Below are 18,132 nucleotides of genomic sequence, written 5' to 3' on the forward strand. Positions count from 1 at the left end.
AGAAGGTTAGGAATCACGCCTTTGGACTCCAACAGAAGAGTTACTCAATTGGATAAAACGGAAGTGCCAGTGGTAGGAGAATTACACAATATACATATGCAGTTGGCATACGATCCGAGGATGGAACACATGGTAGACATTTCAGTAGTGGATGTAGCCGATACCTACGGATTGATCCTAGGGAGAGATTGGGCTAGAAAATTGAATGGATATATGGCTACTGACTTCTCCCACATGTGGCTCCCATGGAAAGGTTTGGCGAATCAAATTAGAATTGATAGCACCCCAAGGTTGAGATTGACAGTGACCGAAAATGGGGAGTCAAACGAAATATTGTTTGTGGAGACAAATATGAGCACCTACAAACCAAAGAAAGTAGAAGTATTGACAATGAATATCATAAGCAAAGGAAGGGATTCCACTGAGATCCTGATTGAGTCAGATCCAGATGCTTCGTCCGATGAGGGTGAAGGCATGTTTGAAAATTTCAAGAATTTCGTGACTAGGACCGTGCAACAAGGAATGGAGTTGGGTAACCGAACACCAGTAAGAGACTTATTATTACCCAATTGGTGCAGAATTCACAATGCATTCCACTCGGAGTTATCCTGCTCTCTGTGTACAGTAGCCTTAGAACAAGTGGAAAAGAGAATACCAGGGGCTCTAAAACGAGAAGATCAACATGGTAAACAGAAGGTTGAGATTCAACAAGTTGATGAAGCAGAAAGCAACATGATGGGTGAAACAAAGAACCAAATTACACCACCCAGTGCGGAAATAAAAGAAGATGATGAAATAGACGAGTCGGAGAGTCTCCAAAAGGAGAAGCATCTAGAAAGAAATGGAGTATGGACTCTAAGATTCGATGGTTCCAGAACCAAACAAGGAGCTGGAGCCGGATTTGAGTTAGTCAGCCCAACAGGGACAACATATTTAGAGGCACATAGATTGCAATTCTCATGCACTAACAATGTGGCAGAATATGAAGCTTTGATTTTAGGATTGTTATGCGCTATCAAGAAAGGTGCCAATTTACTACATGTTCTTGGGGACTCATATTTGATAATTGAGCAGATAAAACAGAAGTTCGCCTGCTATGACAAGAGATTGAAGAGATATAGAAACAGGGTTTGGGATTTGATAGAGGACTTCGATGCCTTCAATATCAAGTTTAGCTATATAGCGAACAATCAGGTGGCAAATGCCCTCGCACAGACTGCAAGCTCGCTGGCACCAATTAAGTTGGATGGTTTGAAGAAATTCAGAGTTGAGTTGGCATCGGTTCCATCAGTACTAGACAATGTCAAGAATTTCCAAGTGTTTGAAGATGATAGACATATCCTCAAATTCTTGACCAATTCAGATGTTTTCACAGCGCAAATCATAGATGGTGAAGTGGATGAAGAAGCAGAGATTGATGCAGAAGGAATTATGAGCTTAAAAGAAAATACTATTCCAAAGGGGATTATTGAGTTAGAAAGGATATTTGACATGGACCAGTTCCACAAAATGCAGTATCAACCCACAGGGGGCGATGAGTGTGAAAAGGTTAATTTGGGGACAGAAGATTGTCCCAAAATAGTTCACATTGGGAAAGTTTGCACACCTAAGGAGAAGGCAGATATATTGAGTTTGATGAAGGAATTCCCAGATGTAATTGCTTGGGGATATGGAGATTTGAAAACATATGATCGTTCTATCATCACACATACAATTCCACTGAAGGAAGGGAGTAAGCCATTCAGGCAGCGGCAGAGGCCAGTCAATCCTTTGTTAGAACCATTGATATATCAAGAAGTAAAGAAGTTGCTAGATGCGCGGATCATTTTCCCAGTGAGACATTCAACGTGGGTCGCCAATCTTGTCCCAGTAAGGAAGAAGAATGGAGAGATAAGACTGTGTAGATTTCAAAAATTTGAACAGAGCCTCAGAAAAAGACAATTATCCATTGCCATCACTAGACGAGGTTTTGCAAATTGTAAATGGAGCCCAAATGATGTCATTTATGGATGGATACTCGGGATATAATCAAGTGATAGTCGAAGAAGAAGATAGGTTAAAAACGGCTTTCACCACGAAGTGGGGAACATTTGCATACAGAAGGATGCCTTTTGGCTTGATCAATGCAGGCGCAACATTTCAAAGAGCCATGGATTATGCTTTCAAGGACTTAAAAGACAAGTGCATTATAATCTACATGGATGACATAACCGTATTTTCAAAGAACAGAGAAGATCACATTCTGGATTTGAGGAAAGTTTTCAGGAAATGTAGTAGGTATGGAATTTCTCTGAACCCGAAGAAATGTATGTTTGGAGTCACCGAGGGTAAATTGCTAGGACATATAATTTCAGAAAGAGGTATCATGATAGATCCAGAGAGGGTGGAAGCAATTTCCAAACTTGGCATGCCAGGAAGTAAGAAGGAGCTCAAATCGTTCTTTGGAAAGATCAACTTTGTGAGAAAGTTCATATCTGCATTTGCTGAGATCGTGAAGCCAATGAATGACATGTTGAAAAAGGATGCAAAAGTGGATTGGACTCCAGTAGCTAAGAAGGCATTTGAAGAGATAAAACATGCTATCATCAATGCACCAGTTCTAGTGAGTCCAGATTATGAGAGGCCATTCAATATATATTCTTTCGCCTCTGATCATGCATGCGCGGCTATTTTAACACAGAAGAATGAAGAAGATGAAGAGCACCCGATAGCCTTCATGAGTGCACCTTTCAGAGAAGCTGAATTGAATTATCCAAATGTGGAGAAGCAAGCTTATGCCTTGGTGAAGGCAATGAAGAAATTCAGACACTACATCTTGAGAAGTAAAGTACGTGCAATTGTACCTGATATAGCAGTGAAGACGCTACTGATGCAGAGTGAGCTTGGAGAAAGAAGAGGCAAGTGGGTCACCACTATCCAAGAATATGACATAGAAATCCTACCAATGAAATTGGTTAGAGGACAACAATTGGCACAGACCATGGCATCAGAGGGACCTGGACTTGTGCAACAAGTTTATGAATTGGAGGATGTACATCCCGATGAATGGTACCAGGACATAACCAACTATTTGTTAAATCATCGGTGCCCTTCACATTTGAATCCAGTATAGAAGCGAGCATTGAGATTCAAGAGCAGAAGATATATGTTACAAGGAGCAGTATTATACAAGCAAAATCATGAAGGGATATATTTGAGATGTGTCGGAAAGGAAGAAGCCAGAAATATTTTGGAACATTTTCATGATAAATGGGGAACAGGACACGGATCAGACTTGGCCACAGCACATTGGATACTAAGAGCAGGATATTATTGGCCAACTTTGTTCAAGGATACTCACGAGCACGTAAAGATTTGTCATGTTTGCCAAACTTCGGCAAAACGACAAAGGAATCCGGCAATGCCTCTGCGGCCAATCATCGAGGTGAGACCTTTCGCAATGTGAGGACTTGACTTCATCGGTCCTATCAATCCACCTTCCTCAGCACAACACAGGTATATTCTAACCGCAACTGACTACTGTACTCGATGGTCAGAAGCCCAAGCTTTCAAGAATTGCACTGCTGAGATTGTTATCAAATTTTTAGAGGAAAGAATCACTACCAGGTTTGGTTGTCCTTCTGCTTTTGTTTGTGATAATGGTTCTGCTTTCACTTCTTTGAAATTTCATACATGGGCATTTGATCACAGGATTATTTTAAAATTTTCATCAGGTTACTATCCCCAGGGAAATGGCCTAGCAGAATCCACAAACCCAAAAGATTGGCACACACAACTGAGATACGCTTTGTGGGCAGATAGAACAAGAGTTAAAGAGTCCATAGGGATCACTCCTTTTCATATGGTTTATGGACAAGACCCTGTATTCCCAATTCAATTGAAAATTCCAACTTTAAGGTTCATACAGGAATACTATGATGAGAACGAAGACAGAGTCCAAGTCAGGTTGACTCAACTGATGCAGTTAGATGAGAAAAGAGACGAAGCCCTGGAAAAATTTGCAAAACATCAAGGGGTAGTAAAACGTTGGTTTGACAGAAAAGCACAAAACAAGGCCTTCAGGATTTCTGACTTGGTCTTATATTGGGACAAAGCCCATGAAAAGAAAGGACAACATAATAAATTCGACAAACTTTGGAAAGGTCCTTTCCAGATTGCTGAGATCATTGGAGATAATGCATTTAGACTCAAGACACTCACTGGAGGAGATGTCCCATTGCCCGTCAATGGGCAATTCCTCAAGCATTATTTCCAAGCCTAGGACTCTGTCCGGAGCCCTTTGTACATAGTTAGTTTAGGTTTGCTTTCAGTTGTTAGTTTAGGTTTGCTTTCAGTTCTTTAGAATAGAGTTTATCTTGGACCATTTGGCCCAAGGGTTAGAGTAGTTTCCCTTTCAATTGTTTAGAGTAGTTTTCTTTTAGTTGCTTAGTTTAGGTGTTTTGAGGGAGCTTGAATTTGATTTGCATCAAGTCATTTGACTTGAGATCTTTTTGCTTCCCTCAGGTCGGAGAGTAGTTTTGGTTTTGGACCTTTGCAAGTGCAAAGGAGGGTTCCATGTTATCACTCATGGGCGAGGTGTGTAGATTTTATATTATATTGGGACAAAACGGAGTCTGTCTTGTTCATTTCTCAAATGCATTTAACAAGGTTCAGAGATTAAAGGATGTGTTTAGTCGTTGGTCTATGGTAGGACTTGTACTAAATTTGGGTTAGACTCTATAGAGGTTCTTAAGTTATCTTTTGACATGGTTACAACATTCTACTCACACTTAATTGCTCTGAGTTCTTGGTGTTTTAAAGTGAAGTTGGACTTAGTAAAAATCATACACCTGCTTCAGTGCCACTGTGGTCTTCCAAACCCTCCGCAAGCTTCATTGCCTGCAAACCAAACAAAAGATTGAAAAGAGAGAAGAAAAAGAGAAAATATCAGGAGAAAAGAGAAATGGCAATATTAAAGTGAAAATAAAGATAAAATTTGGTTAAAGGGTGTGCAGTCATCTCTGCCGGTGCTATAAAGATAATCACTAAAGGCAGAACCGTGATTGTGGTGCCACAGCGATAACTCCGTCGGGGCTATAGACGCCTGACTGGCAGCGGAGCTCTATCCGGGTTGCTTTTGAAGTAAGGATATTTATAATAGCTAAGTCTAATGGATCTGAGAGACTATCAACTTCTTGTCGAGCGAGGAATAAATCATTTGCACACACGAGAGTAACTTATGGTCAGAGTGCTTAGGTTCAACTTGAGAGTGCTTTCCCTTGTTGAGTGCTCGTCCTTAAGTGATTTGCGGATAGGCCATCTTGAGATTTTGTTCTAAGTTACTTGTTTCTCGAAATGTTCAGGAACATTTCACCCGTGGAGTCGCCAGATGTTGTGAGGTTTTCACACATCGCCCCAAAATCTTGGGGACCCCCTTTTTTAATCGCCTTTAGGGCCAGTGGAGAAGGTTAGATGTATTTTTCACCCGGTTTCAACTTGATTTTCCAGAGCTATCAGTTCTATCCTTAGGCCGAATAAGTTCAAAATTGATTTCAACTTGGCAGGATAAGATTGTGAATTTTGTACTTAGACGATTTCTTTTGAAAATTTGGATTTAATTGTAAATTTGAATGATTTTCAAATAAGGAAATTTTTCGTTAGACTTAGGTTCTTTGAAAATCTTATTTTTTTTGGTGAAATAGAATTTAATTTTGTAAGATGAAGTTAAATTGCAAAATCGATTTTTACTCTAGAGGCAATTTTATTTTTTGTCATAAAATTTTAATTATTTAGCAAAATCGATTTAAAGGAAAATTGCAAAAATTGGCTTTAATAGATTAAATTTGCCTTGAAAGCTTTTGGTATTTAATGAAATTGGTAAATTAATATTAAGAAATGGCTTTTGGTTAGCCAAAATTCAACTTCAAGGATGTATTAATTAGCAAACCATCATTAAATAGAAATTTTTAGCATCCCCAAGGCACCATTCAATTTCGTTTTGCAATTTGTGGTTAATTAGTAAATTAAAAGTGCAGTTTTCATTTTAGAAAATTAAAATTTTGGCAAAGTATTTAAAGTGGGCCACTAACTTAGCTTTAATTTTGGTTTTTTTTTTCCTCTATAGGACCAAGTCGGCCAGCCTGGGAGGAAGGTGAAAGCTGCTATAAAGGGAGTCCCCTTCCATTTCATTTTCATCAATTCATTTGCTCCTCATGCTTGGGCGAATTTGAAGCAAGGGCAGATTTCCAGACTTGGGCGAAATTGGTGGAAGGCAGTTTTTTGGCGATTTTTGGGCAATTTCTCCATTGCCATTCTTGGGCGATTTGTCTAAGGGCCAGATTTTTTGCGTTTTTGGGGATTTTTGCTCCACTTTGTGGGCTGCGATTTGTGCCCTAGGTGGCAGATTTTACAGATTTTGCTCCTTCTTTGCTTGGGCGAATTTTGTGGAAGGGCAGATTTTTTTTCATGCTTAGCCGAATTTTGTGGGGGCCGAAATTTGTGGGAGACAAAATTCTGATTTTCTAGAGGGGCTGCAATTTTTATATCAGATTTGGGCAATTTTGTTGGGAGAAGAGATACATATGAAAGTTTGATTTTTGCATAGAAGGCAAGTGTTGGATAAGCTTAGAGGCTTTGTTTTCTAATTTGCAAAGGGATTTGTAATTCTTTGATGTCATATCCCGGGTTCCGAAAAGTTGCTGTAAGATTATTAGTTAAGGTGAAAGTCATCATCTAGAGTTGCAAGGAGTGCTTAAGCTGACATCCATTCTTTCGCTCTTTTCTAAGAATTGCACTACTTGGTTCTTCTTGCCTTTTGGTCCACCACTCTACCATCCCGTAATAGGGCGACGAGCATGGAGGATGATAGTGCAAGTAAGAATCCCAAGCGGGCAAACGCTAAGAAAGACAAAGAGGATATGACGCCCAAAACTTCCTTCTTCTCGAAAATGAAGAAAATAACCGATACTAATATCGCTACAGTGGACATGATACGGATGAGGGACAGACTAAAGGAAGGACAATCCCCCTTGGCAAAGAGGATATACAAGAGCGGAATTGTACATGCAGCAGCTTTTCCTCCTACTTTGCCTTGTCCGGAATTGATTATGGAGTGTGCATCCAGATTTGATCTAGACAGTAAATCCATCATTTTTGGCGAAGGGAAGAGAGTGTTGGCCAACATTGGCGAACAAGCAATTGAAGAGACATTTAATATTCCTCAGAGCAAGGGCATGACAGTTGTAATGGTGGATTAGGCGGCCAAATCATTTCAAGGTAACCAAGAGGCCTACTTCTCACATCTAAAGCGGAATTGGATACACGAAGGAAGGAAAGGAGTTAACAAATCAACAAGGCTTACAGTGGCAGATTTCAAGCCGGAATATGGCGATCTCATTGTTCTTCTCAGCCGGATCATGGGCCTAGCTCAAGCTATGCAATTCGAAAACTGGATGTACTTCTTCATTGATGAAATTGAAAAGGGAAAAGGAAAATTTGATTGGGCTAGGATCATAAGTGAAAATTTAGAGTTGCAACTTAGAACAGTTCAAAACCAAAGGCAATTCTACATGGGATCCTATCTGTTTTACTTAATCGCTAGATTGTATGAGAGTCCGGGACTTAGGGCCTTAGGAGAGATTGGTAATGGGCCGGGGCAATATTTGGTGCATGAATGCTATCCGCAGCTTCATTTGCACAATAACAAGGATTACAAGATGTTTTGCGATGCATTCGCCATGAAGACAGTAAGGGTATTACAAGGGGCGCCTGCTAAGAGACTTTCATCGGAAGCAGAAGCAAGGATTAAGAAGTTTGGGAGTTGGTTCATCCAATTCCCGCAATTCACATACATTAGAGTGGCAGGAAGTACAGTTTGTCCCAAGAGGCTTCCAAGATACCCGCCCGACAAGGTAGTTTTGATGGAATTGGCTAGGCAGCTTGAGCACTATGATAGAGTAATGAGGAATGAGGGGAAAACAGGCGTTTCCTTCTCAATTATAATTGGCAATGATAGTTGCCCAAATCGGGCCACCTTTGAGGCTGCGGAAAAGGAATTGGAGTGGTATCATCTAGGATGGTACAGAGCAAGGCAAGGATTCGACCCTGTTGGTCTTATCAAGGCATCTCATGGAAGCGAATTTAAGCATGTTCCCACTATAGAGGACTTTTGGGCCAATGCAAAGGATGATTTTCGCGTGAGAAAGCTAGCTTTCTCGAGATTGTCGGTGAACATGATGAGAGATATCAGATGGAGAGGCCTTGATATTCCCGATCAATTGGAGGATGATCGTAGTGTGTTGAGAGAAGACTATGAGACAGTAGTTGGAACAGAGTTGAATCCAGTGGATTGGGACGATCATCAGGATCCTTCCTTGGAGGCAGTCACAAGGACAGTTGATTTGCATACCGAGTCGTGGTATAATGCCAAGTTGAGAAAGCTACAAAGACAAAAGGTTCTCCTTACTTATGAGATGATGAAACCGAAGGAAGGTCTAGTAGAATCACTCGGAAAGAAGGGTGAAGGAAGTGGCCGGCAATCGGAGGCAGTTAGAAATAGCAAGAAGAGGGCTTTGGAGGTAGAGAAAAGCCAAGAACGTTCGGAACCTCCAGCCAAGAGACAGCGGGCAGCGCCGTCAAGGGAGAGTATAACTAAGGCTAGAAGCCAAGAGGTCAATTCGAGTGATAAAGGGGCCGCAGTGGAGGTGAGCTCTGATTCGGAATCAAGTGGCTACAGTGAAAGTACGGAGTACTCCCCTCTCTCGAAGAACCAGCAAGGAAATATGGCAGAAACTAGTAGAGAAGAAGATGGGCCGATTGATATTGAAGAGATAAGTCAAGCGTCTAAGGCCGTTGGTGATGCTTTGTTGGTCGAACCGAATCCGGATTTGGGGAGATGCACTGCACCACTATGGTTAAGGCAAATGCTTATGCCGAGAGGCGAGGTGGTAATGGCTCACGCAGTTGATGATATCCAAGGACTAATAGAAAAGGATGATAGCGAGAACCAAAAACAGATGGCAAATATGGTGGCAAGGGTAATCAGAAGCAACAGTGATGGTCACCGAAGGGTTCAGATTGCTATACCAACAGTCAATAAGGCAGCGGATGAGATTGCAGCCCAGGAGTACGAAATAGTAGAACATAATTTGGGAAGAAATACAGATGATATGGAATGTGAGGAGGTTCAGGAAGGCATAGCATCAATCAGAGAAAGATTGAGGAAGGCAAACGAAAGGATAGTAAAGTTGGAGGCCGAAAACAAATATTGGAGAGATTGCCAGCCAATCCAACAGCTGCATCAGGCAGCCCTTCCTCAAGACAGTGGGAGCAATTCAGAAGAGGTATCAGCTCAGTTACATGAAGTAAGGGGTTGGATCTATGATACAATCCAAGATGGGCGAAATTTCTTGCCTTCCTTCATCTCAACATTCCAGTCATTGGTGACTGTTAGAAATAAATTCAGATTATTTGAAGAGGAATGGAAGAATTTTCTTCCCATCAAGGATTTGGTTATTCCTAGGCTGCAGGCGTTCATTAGGCTACCGGAGGCATATTTGGAAAGAGCCCGGTTGGTTGATGAGAGAGGATTGAGCATAGTTGAATCTTGGTATGTCGCATTGACTACCAGATTCAGAACACTTGAGGAAATTCATGATGAGATTGCACAACACGGCCCAAGTGTCGACACTTCCATTTCGACCATGATGAGCGACGTTGGGGTGGCGCTTGATTTTGAGGGTATTAGAGAGGAGGATGTCAGTGAGACAGGATTTGGATGAGTTAGGAAAGGCTGCCGTCAAAAGGAAACATCTGAACACCCTTTCCTCACTCGATGCTTTTATTGGGTTTGCAAAGGAATATGAGAAGGATCACGAAAGGATACTACAAGCAGCAAACAGCGTGGCAAAGTCAGCAGAACTCCGAGCGAAGCACACACCTTGTCCTCCTATGGAAGAAGTTAACGAAAGGCTAGCTAAGTCCATTGCCTTAGCTAAAAGAACAAAAGAAAAAGGAAGAATTATAGTAGAAGATCATCTTATGTAAGCCCAAGTGGCAACTTTCTCTTTCTTCTAGAATAGGACAAGTGTTTGTTTCTGATTGGCCACCATTTTGGTGCCTTCTCATTGGTTGCCACTTTTGTACTTTTTTCATTGGTCCATTGATGAGGTGGCATCTTCTCATTGGCCGATGGGGTGGCAACCCTAATTAGGGTTTTTGGATCCAATCTGGATCGTCGATCTTGTTTTGATCTCTACCGTCCATTGTATTTTGGACCTCTATATAAGGCCATTGGCTCTCATTTGTAAAGGAGGAGGGGTTGGAGAAATTGTTGCGAAAATAATACCAAAGTGCTCTCTTTTTCATTGCATGTTGACTAAGAACATTGGGTGTTATTGCATGTTTTCTACTTCCACATAGTTAAATTTTCTTTTCAAGTTGAAGCAATTTCATTTCAAGTTGTTAGAGTAAGAGTAAAATAAAATGGATTGTTGCATGGTAGCTTTGGTAGATGTTTGATAGGGGTCAACACTAGGCCACTAGCATCCTAGCGGCTGGTTGGGAGGCTTTGTGTGGTGATCTAGTTTACTTTCCTTTGAAGCGTTGCATCTATGGAGGTAGGGCCGCTGGTTAGCCTTCATTAGATTCGATCCCCGTCCATCTGCTAACCTTCCATTCTTAGGAGTAGGAGTAGTTGAGCAGCCAAATTTCATGCTTAGAAGAGGTTAGTTAGAGAAGTAAACCAAAACATCGGCATTCTCACCTTCCATCGCCATTCACCCTACATTGCCATCATCGCACCATCAACATCATCTAGCATTCACACCGAACCACCATCTCCATTTTCTCACCAAGATCCAAATTTTTCTCAAACAAGAAAACGTAAGGCCGCCTATGTGATTACCAGCAAATCACATTGATAAAACTGAGCGAGTATCCAACGGTGTAAGGAACATTGGAGTTATACTCATGTCCCATGAGAGATAACTTTTCAAGAGAGGAATTGTGTATTTGATATTCTGTATCAAGCATCCAATTACTAATATGTTATGTAGTGACACAAAACTCGCATCAACAGTTTGTTGAATTGATGTTTGATTGATTCAACCTTTGTTGATTCATAGATTGTTGTTTGCTTGCAATGATCTACCCTTTTTATTTTACAAGTGAGGGTCACCATTTAAGATCTGCACATCTTTTCTACATCTACGTATCCTGTTTTCTTCTTTCCATCTGAACTCTTCTTTCAGATCCCTCTATATACATCTGCTCTGAATCTATTCTAGATCTTCTCTACTCCTTTTCCTTTATATCTTCCCATTAAGGGTGATGTCACACCTCTTCATCATATTTGCCTTTTTGTAAGAGTAACAATCTTTCATTCTCTCTTTCAAATAGTCACAACCCTCTCAAAAAGTAACAACTCTTAATTACTACAACCCTTTCAAAAAGTAAGAACTCTTCATAATTACAAACCTTTTGAAAAATCACAATCCTTCATAGTCACAATTCTACATTCTTTCTTGATTCACGTATCCTTTAAGTCTCAACATAAACTTCCTTTCTCATTTTGCATCAGCATATTCTTTTATGTCTGCAAATATTCCTCGTTTATATTTGCATATACTCTTCCATGCAATTTTGCTACTAACTCTTCTTACAATTATGCCTTCAACCTTCTTTTATGATCTTCCCTTTTATCTTTTCATTTGCAGATTTGCAAATGAAGTCTGATATAAACTCTTTCTCCCCTCAAATGCACTATAAAACTTCTTGATATATCTATCCAATAGTGATCTTGATATATCTTCCCAAGAGTGGTGTCCCATCCACATATGAATTGCTCCATAACTAATCTTAATCTAGTTCAAAATTACTTCTGAGTTCTTTCATTTTCCAAATTTCCTTGCTCCATCCATCTCCCTTTCAAATGAAATTTTCTCCCATTTATATCTTTTTGTTGAGGGAATCACAACTCTTCATCACTACATGCCACTTGACCTTTCATTAAACTTAACTTTTAATTATATTCTATTATTTATTTATTTTGATTTTGATTTTATTAATTACTATTTATTATCTTAGTTGTCGGTTTGAATTTGGGTTCACTGTCGCATTGAAGATTCAGGTTTGAAATTCGATACAAAATTGGAGGTGGGTTCGGGTTAAATTTGGGTTTAAACATAAGTTTTTAATAATAATATATTTGCATTTATATGCAACAACAAATAAGTTCATACACCACTATGCTACAGACAACATGATACACTTGCTTGGTCACATGCATGGAATGCATTTGAAAATCAAGGGTGTTTGAGAATGACAGAAATCAGCGGAGGATAAGTATAGTTATCCAAGATTTTATATTGTATTAGCTAGAGGATTTCTAACCAGCTAGATCATAAGTTAAGATTCAAATTTTTAGCCCTAGATTCAATGATATCGTAGGTCAATTTGGATTTCCAACATAAACAAGTACTATTTTTCATTCACAAATGCACAAATAACATAAAAATCATCCTATTTAGCCTTTCTAGTGGTCACCTTTTAGGGTTGTAAGGTCATCCAAAATTTTATATTGCATTAGTTAGAGGATTTTTAAGCAAACTAGATCAAAAGTTAAGATTCAACATAAGCATTTCTGATTTTTCATTCACAAATGCACAAATAACATAGAAATCATCCTTTTTAGCCTTTCTAGTGGTCACTTTTTAGGATTGTAGGGTCATCCAAAATTTCATATTGTATTAGTTAGAGGATTTCTAACTTAGCTAGATCAAAAGTTAAGATTCAAGTTTTAAGCCCTATATCCAAAGATATCATAGGTCATTTTGGATTTCCAACATAAGCAAGTTTTCTTTTTCATTCACAAATGCATAAACAACATAAAAATCATCCTCAGTGGCCACTTTTCAGAGTTGTAGGGTCAAATAGACCAAATTAGGCAAACAAACCCCTTGAAAAAAGTCAAGAAAACTCTTTTGAGAACAAATTTGGCCCAAGTTCAACTGTTGTGTAGCAAATTCTTCCAAATTCAAATCCTGACTAGGTTCCCCTAATAGAATGAATTGGTAGGGAATTTGGGGCTCTGCAAGCAAATTTGGGGCGAATTTGACAAGAATCAGACATTGTACAGAATCAAACTAGACTTTGCAGGTTGCGCTGGAGGGAATCTGGTTACTTTGTTATTATTAAATCCTATTTCAAAAAGGGGACATTACAGGACCAGACATTGTACAGAATCAAACTAGATTTTGAGGGTTCCTGGAGGGAATCTGGTAACTTAGTTTATTATTAAATCCTATTTCAAAAAGGGGACATTGCACAAAACTATAATGGCAGGACTTGAATTACTTTACAGCGTGTCTGATTTCAAAAAACACGAGTTCAAAGAAGCACTAGATTCAATCTAATCTACAATCTAGTAATCTTGCAGAACATGAAAATAAGACAGATAGCTCATCATAGTAGCATTAAGAATATTGATGGTCTGGGACAAATTTAAGTCTCAATTCGAGATGCATAGAAATTAGATGTGAGTTCTCATAAATAATGAGAAAGGTTGGTGGATTTCTTAGTATCACTCAAAAAGGATTAGTTTGAAAGATTTGCTCATGAATTGGGCTCATTAATCGATGCAAGGGAAATTTGAGTTTCCTCAATTATTGCAATAAAGGTGCATTAAATAGTTTCTGTTGCATTGAATGTTTAGGGTCAAAGGTTGAAGAAAGTTGCAAGAGCTATCTGATCTGAACATCAATGTTCACATGTTGGATTTACGTTGCAATCCATATGAGCTTTCAGTGTGGGATAACCCAAATGACCTATTTGTTGTGCTCTGCAATTGCTGGCTTCATAACCCAACTGAAAGAAACTGAAAACAATCAATGTTTACAAACACTTGCAATTTCCCTTTAACTAACAAAATTATCAAGCAGAAGGATAGAACATCACTGAGATAAGCAAATGATTGACAGAAATGCCACGAATTCTAAGGAACAAAAGGAAAAGGTGAGAAGAGGTAACACAGAAAAGGTTACATAGAGTGCAGTGTTATCTTGCACTGCAGATGCCTGCAGTTTAACTGATTTGTATGCACCACTGATATTTTGAAAAATTCACAATATTTCCAAGAAAATATCAGGAATTATGCTGTGAAAAGATATGTTGGGATATATCATGATGTGTGAAAATTAACCACAGTATAATAAATAGTAAATTTATCATACGCTCCTAGAAATATTTTGTCAAATGACTTCTTTGCTTCTTTCTAGTGTCTGACAATATTAAACCACACAAGACTGACTCTTTCAAGTTAATTAGTTTGAACTTATTTGAAAATAAATAATGTGAGATGTAGGTATTTATCAGAAAGTTCCCTAACAGACAACCAGCAAATGCTTCGTGATAGTTCTAATTTGTTATATCTATTGTCTCTACTAAAATTAAGTTTTCACTAATTTGAACCTTGATCAAATAGTGTATAGGATCCATGAATATAGAAGTCATGTCAAAGTTTGAAAATTGAGAGAGGATACTAAAATATGACATGAAAAATAGCACACAGTCTACAGACTGCATAGTTGAAACTCTATATCCTAAAAAAAATTGTAGATACAAAATTTGGCATTTTTAGAGTTCAAACTCTATATGTATGCAAACGTGAAATTATCTTTCATGATAGTAATGAGGGTAGAAACAATACCTTGTATCCATTGCATACGACAGCCCATCTCTATTCGCATACTTCCACAAAAAGAAAGGGATCATGGTTTCCTTTTATTCATAACACTCCTTGAAAAGATTGCTGCACAATGAAAGAAAAATGCATCAAACCCACTCTCATTCTGTTGCAAATAAAGATGTATTAAAAATGAAAATAATCAATTTCATTTTGATACATATACTATATAGGAAACAAGATAGTCGTCATCAACAAAGTAAGGTGATAAACACCCACTTCCGTGCACTATCTACTAAATGGTATATCTAATTCAGAAATACCTTAGCCACCAATGCACTATCTACTAAAACTTGACCTACCCTATGAACTGGTCATCTGCAGACAGAGATTTGTTTATCTCCTAGTCAATATTTACATGACAACAACAATAGTAGCAAGCTTAAAGAAAAACTGCAAAGATTATGATTAAAATGCAACAAAAGGATGGTCATCAGATAGAATGCCCCACAACATGAATCAAAGAAGAGATAGAAATAACTTAACCACCAATGCACTATCTACTAAAATTTGACCTGCCCTATGAACTGGTCATTCGCAGGCAGATTTGTTTTTCTCCTGGTCAATATTTACATGACAACAAAAATAGTGGCAAACTTAAGAAAAACTGCAAAGATTGATTATAATGCAATGCAAAAGGATGGTCATATGATAGAATGCCCCACAACATGAATGAAAGAAGAGATAGAAATGGAAAAAGCTACAGGCCATAAGCTAAATTGATTGAATTAAGAGCCTTCAACAAATATCTTGCAAAACAGAAAAACTCTTATATACATCATATATATTACAAACAGGCTAGGAAATTTAGGAAGACATTGTCATCTCATTGAGATTCTATAGTAGACATGAGAAACTGTTACTTGTATTGAATAGTCTATCCAGTACATTCAAGAAAGTTATGGAGGACTAGCAGCAGCATAGTCAACAAAGTAGTATGTGAAAAAAAGTTAAATACACCTACAATTATGCATGGTATCCTCTGTTCTGCACTTGGTGGCTTCATAATCCAAGTGAGAAGAAAATGAAAACAAGCAATGTTTGCAAACACTTCCAAGAATGTAAACATCAAGCACAAGAATAGAACGTCACAGAGATAAGCAATAACCTGACAGAAATATCCCCATCTCTAAGGAACAAAGGAAATCAGGAAAACGAGAGAAAAAAGAGGTAACACAAAAAAGAGAAACCTCCTGCAAAGTAGAAAGAATACAATTGTTGTCTCCATGTTATCTTCAGCAATATTGAGGTTCTTAGTCGACATCAGAAGCTTTACAACATCACTGAGATAAGCAATAACTTGACAAAAATATCCCCATCTCTAAGGAAGAAAAGAAAATCAGAAAAGTGTGCGGAAAAAAGAGGCAAAACAGAAAAGATTATCCTCCTGCAAATAGGCTAAATTGAACGAATTAAAAGCCTTCAACAAACATCTCAACACAGGACTACTCTTACATGCATCAGATAAATCATAAATGGCAAACAGGCTAGGAAAGTTAGGAAGGCACTGTTGTCGCTATTTCATTGTCAACAATATTGAGTTTATATAGCAGAAATTAGAAACTGGAACTTGTATTGAATAGACTATCCAGTCCATTCAGGAAAGACAGGGAGGAGAGGACTAGCTGCAGAATCAATAAAGTTAAAGTGCATGAAACAAAAAGAAAAATATACCTACAATCGTGCATGCTACCCTCTGTTCTGCACTTGGTGACTCTATAACCCAAGTTAGAAGAAACTGAGAACAAGCAATGATTACAAATTTCTTTTTAACAAAAAGATCAAGCAAAGAATGGAACATCACTGAGATAAGCAACAACAATTTGACAGAAATATACCAAACTCAAAGGAATTAAAGGAAAAATGTGAGACCAATGAGGCGAAATAAAAGAGATTACATAGAATGCAAATATAATTCTCCTGCTCTAAAGAAGCCTGACTTGTACACATCTATTCATAGATTTAATTTCTATATCAATCAACTATTTAGTACAATCAAATGATTACCTGAGTCCCTGTCAAGAGAGAAACCAAAGATAGCTTTCACAGCACTATACTGAGAAGGATGCGGTGCCGCTGATTCCTCCACTTCTGATGATGCACAGCATTTCCTCGCTGTTGCCCCATTCAAAATGCAGCCAAACATACACAAAAAGAAGTAGAAAAACTGAAAAGAAAAAATCCAAACACAAAAACTAAATGAAAACATAAAAGAAGGCATGGCCATGCCAGAATCACAATGGAAGGCAAACAAGACCTAAAAGAAAAGGGAATAGGGAACAATGTGCCCTGCTTCCAAATACATTGTCCATAAATAGAAAGTGAAACGGTGATTTTTAAAACGGTTATATGGGAAAAAAAATCATTCCGTGTATGCCCTCGATTTGTTCTCATCCGATGGCTCTGGTTTGAGTACCGTTGCATATTTTTGAAAATCAATGCTTGCTTTTTAAAACTAACGATTCCATCCATATATACCCTCAAGTGTATATCATCCGCTGGCTTTGGTTTGAGTACCGTTGAGAAAAAAATCCAAGCATCTTTTTTAAACGGTATCACATAAAAAATTCAAGCATGTTTTTTATTTAAACTGAGCATTCCATGTATGCCCTCGATTTTCTCTCATCCGGTGGCTCTGGTTTGAGTACCGTTGAGGGAAAAATCCAATCATGTTTCTTGAAGGTTAAAAGAGTAAAATAAGGACCATCATTGATTTCCTTGCATCTCATGGCTGTAATTTTACTACCATTTGAGGCCCGCTCGGCTCCCCTGGTACTAGTTGTAAAATCTATTGAAGGCAAAATTTAATGCCCTCTACATCTAGAATCTGGGTAAAATGCAATATTTTTATTTTATTATTATTATTATTATTTACGTAATGTATTTCAAAAGATTATATTTTTCATTTGAGAAGTTATTAAAATACAAGAGGCTTATTAAAAGCAATTGTTACTATCTTGATGCATGTGAGATAAATACTTATTAGATAATGTATTATTTAGTCAAATTATAAATCATATGCATTTAGTATAATATTAACCAATCGCTATTACTAATATTAAAATAGTGGTCTCTCATTTATAGGGCTAGATAGGTTAATATGTCTATTAGAATCAAAAGATGTGGAATCCTTTCGATGATTGATGGATTGAAATTGACATTGATGAGGTGTCTAGGGGTAATCTAGAGTGAGTTGATGTTGGACATGTGCTCAAAAACCATGAAGGACGGGTTCTAAGGATGGTGGGGAGAGGTTTGGTTGAGCAACAAATAATTAAGTGAAAATTCAAGTGACATTGATGGGACTAGGAATGAGAACAAAATAAAAATACTAGAGAATTCATTTGGAAGAAGATTCACAACTCATTGCATATGTTATTCAAGCAAGATACGTGAAATTGGGACTTCAGATT

General features: G+C 38.2%; 1 protein-coding gene and 1 long non-coding RNA gene across 2 annotated transcripts in view; one reads left to right on the forward strand and one right to left on the reverse strand.

Moving 5' to 3' along the window:
- Window positions 1-17,588, reverse strand: part of LOC149539656 (uncharacterized) — a 35,043-nt gene extending 17,455 nt beyond the window's left edge. The window contains exons 1-2 of the long non-coding RNA XR_016355930.1: window positions 16,727-17,588; window positions 14,684-14,785 (exon numbers count right to left, since the gene is read on the reverse strand). This is a non-coding gene — a long non-coding RNA (uncharacterized LOC149539656). The remainder of the gene's footprint in view (window positions 1-14,683; window positions 14,786-16,726) is intronic.
- Window positions 6,502-14,062, forward strand: LOC149539657 (uncharacterized). Its single transcript, XM_089802605.1, has 3 exons — window positions 6,502-7,376; window positions 8,503-9,341; window positions 14,048-14,062. Exons 2-3 carry the CDS (start codon window positions 8,760-8,762, stop codon window positions 14,060-14,062), a joined length of 597 nt encoding a protein of 198 aa, XP_089658731.1. The 5' UTR covers window positions 6,502-7,376; window positions 8,503-8,759.
- Window positions 17,589-18,132: the final 544 nt, after the last annotated feature.

Source organism: Cupressus sempervirens, chromosome 9 (genome assembly GCF_028749045.1).
Source record: "Cupressus sempervirens isolate cs-2001-9-10 chromosome 9, ASM2874904v1, whole genome shotgun sequence".
NCBI lineage: Eukaryota > Viridiplantae > Streptophyta > Pinopsida > Cupressales > Cupressaceae > Cupressus > Cupressus sempervirens.

What these genes read in the sequence shown, in the direction of transcription:
- LOC149539657 (XM_089802605.1), top strand. Translation starts at nt 8,760, where the DNA reads ATGGCAGAAACTAGTAGAGAAGAAGATGGGCCGATTGATATTGAAGAG.